General features: G+C 35.7%; 1 protein-coding gene across 1 annotated transcript in view; it reads right to left on the bottom strand.

Moving 5' to 3' along the window:
* LOC106871153 (uncharacterized) overlaps positions 1–3,155 on the bottom strand; it is a 61,924-nt gene that overhangs the window by 6,134 nt on the left and 52,635 nt on the right. Inside the window, exon 3 of the mRNA XM_014917462.2 lies at positions 2,763–2,867. Within this exon, the coding sequence (XP_014772948.1) occupies positions 2,763–2,867 (105 nt within the window). The remainder of the gene's footprint in view (positions 1–2,762; positions 2,868–3,155) is intronic.

Below are 3,155 nucleotides of genomic sequence, written 5' to 3'. Positions count from 1 at the left end.
AAACAGAATAGTAGAGGAGGTGGCTATTAAGTAGTAAAATGAAAGAAAAGAAAATAAAGAGAAAGCGAGGTAGATAGAGCGAAGGGTGAATTTTAAGGATTGGCTATAGGATAAAGTAAGGTGTATAGGTGTATGGTGTCTAAGAACTGTGTAGGGGTAGCCGAGAAGATAAGATGACGAACATAAAGAAACAGAGCAAAATGAAAAGAATTTAGAGAGAATAGTAGGTGTCTGTGGTAGTCTTAAAGCATAAAGTTGTTGGGGAGGAAATTTAATTGTAATTGCTTGTGTCCGTTCTGGCTGTAAAGTTATCTTTAGCAATGGGGTTATGGGTAAGTAGGTAGTCGAGAATGGAAGAGCTAACTGAATGTTAAATTATTTATGAGTGGGAGTGAGAGTTAGGGGATTTATATTAGGGGATTTATTTGGTTAAGGTTCAAAAATAGATTAAGGATAAATTAAAGAATTAATATTTATCTTATCATGTGATGAGTAAGGTAGATAGAAGAGAGGTAAGATATGATGGAAATAAGAGTTATAGAGATATTGAAGGGGTATGTGTTAATGATCATAGGAGATTGTATGTGGGTGCTATTCGTGGGGATGAGCTTATGAAAGAATTTAAAAGTGCGGAAGAATTTGTGCTTACATGTAGTGAAGGTCTCGTTGTATTTATTAAACAATTGTGATGAGTTGTGGGTTAAAATTTTGAGAGCTTCTTTTAAGCAGAGTCCGGAACTGGAGTGTTGACCCGCATATGGGGTACCCGAGTCTATTATAGCTCAGGAAAGTTTATACTGCATTTTTCTATTAACTAGATGGTGTATGTGGTTGGCTACTGATGTGGAATTGCTATTCCCCTCATATTTAAACGAGTTTAGATGTGCATACACCTTTCTTTAAAATTGGTACCTGATCCAGTGTAGTAGCTACAGGAGTTATTTACCATGTTGTGAACGGTGCATCGGTACACAATGCTGAATCTTCTGCATTTGGGCTTCAGCGGGCAATGTGTCTCGCATCTGAAGTTACAATTATCAGTTCTATGATGGTTAATTGGAGAGAGAAATGAGGTAGTGCTGGTAGTGGCTAGAGTGTTAATGGGTAAATCGATCGTGATGCTGCTGTTATTATTGCTGTCGTTTCTAGTATCGATATCAAAGCCAGTGTTACTATTATTATTATTATTGCAATTATCATTATCGGCGTCGCTGTTCTAATTATTATTATCATTACTACTAGTAGTAGTAGTAGTAGTAGTAGTAGTAGTAGTAGTAGTAGTAGTAGTAGTAGTAGTAGTAGTATCAGTAGTATTACTAGTACTAGTAGTAGTAGTGGCAGCAGCGGCAGTAGTAGTATCATTGGTAATAGTGTTCGTATTAGCGGTGGTAGAGGAGGTATTAGTGATGTTATAGTGGCTATTAATAGTTGCGTTTGCGGTAGGAGTGTTAGAAAGAGTACTATCTTCAGTAATAGTAGTATTGCCGTTGGTGTTAGTATTAATATTATTGCTAGTCCTACTTGAAGTATATGTATTATCAGTTGTAGTGGTTATAATATATTAGTATTGTTAGTATCAGTGTGCCTATAAGTGATTGTGTCGGTTTCAGATGTGCGTTCATTACCCTCAGAGGTAGGGATTATATCATGTATGCTTAAGTTGTTTAAAGTAATCGGGCTAGGGGTATGTTATTGCGATCGGTGTTAGTGTTTTCATTGTGTAGTTCTATTTTTACCCTATCTTCCTCTATTTCCTCATCTTCTCTCTTATCTTCTCGGCTACCCCGTACACAATTCTTAGACACCATACACCTATACACCTTACTTTATCTTATAGCCAATCCTTAAAATTCACCCTTCGCTCTATCTACCTCGCTTTCTCTTTATTTTCTTTTCTTTCATTTTACTACTTAATAGCCACCTCCTCTACTATTCTGTTATTGAACGTTGATATGTTCGCGTCTAATATATCAGGATTTTAACCCACATGGATCTACGCAGGATTGCACCTAAGGACTTACGCTCATACATCTGTGGGGGATTGCAACTAATGACTCATGCTCTTGTTTCTATAACTTCGCAAAGTTGAACTATGAACTTTTATGCTTCATTTTTCTTCTTTCCTTCCAACTCTTTATAGTTTTACTCCCTTCCTTTATGTTGTCATCTCATTAATATATAGTATTCTCATTTTCCCTATTTTTTCCGTATTTGTCTTTGATGGCGGAATATCCCATACTCGGGGATATCCCAGAAACAACTGTAAGACTTCGAATTTTCTCCAATAACAATATTGTATACGACTTGAGATGTTTGCCTTGGTTTAATAATTGTTGTCGTCTTTAGGAATTATATATCCGCTGGTAAATCTGCAATGGCTCAATAACTACCGTTTCGTCTAGTAATCCGTTACAGCACTTACTTTGGGCTGGGACAACGTTCGAAACGTGGATTAGATTAAACAGGGGACAGCTGATGAAGGGATTGTTCTTTATGTTGCCTGTCTCGTTTCTCTATTTGTTTCTTTCGTTGTTCGAAAAAAAGATCGTTTTCCATGTTTTTGTTTTTTATGTTCTCGTTTTTCATTTTGTTCACATTTCTTTGACGTCCTGTGCCCATATATGCATGTATATATACATATATATATATGTAGGTATGTACATATATGGCATGCATGTATATATATATATATATATATATATATATATATATACACACACACATAAATACTGAGAAAGTAAGAGAGAGAAGGGAGTACTTACAACGCTTTCACCAATACTCTGGAAACTGGAGCGTCTTTGTGATTGGAAGTCCATAGCAGTCAACCCGCTCAATATGCTCCCTCTGCTTCCACGTCGCTCCATCTCCTGACCATCGTTGTGAGTGACAGAAATGAGGTTCATTGGTTATTTCGCGCCGACCAGTGGCATGGATAGATGGATGGATGGTTAGCGTGGTAGAGTGCAGGATGAACAGAAAGCAAATATAGAAATGGAAATAAGATTAATATAAATAAATATAAATAAATAATTAAATAAAATCAATAAATATACACATAATGAAATACATATACTTGCAAGAGGTAAACCATAAAAACAGTATTGGCTGATTCCTGTATAAAAAATATAAATAGTTATATATATATATATATATAT

The sequence above is a fragment of the Octopus bimaculoides genome, chromosome 23, assembly GCF_001194135.2.
Source record: "Octopus bimaculoides isolate UCB-OBI-ISO-001 chromosome 23, ASM119413v2, whole genome shotgun sequence".
Classification (NCBI taxonomy): domain Eukaryota; kingdom Metazoa; phylum Mollusca; class Cephalopoda; order Octopoda; family Octopodidae; genus Octopus; species Octopus bimaculoides.
This window is presented reverse-complemented; position numbering and strand designations above follow the sequence as displayed.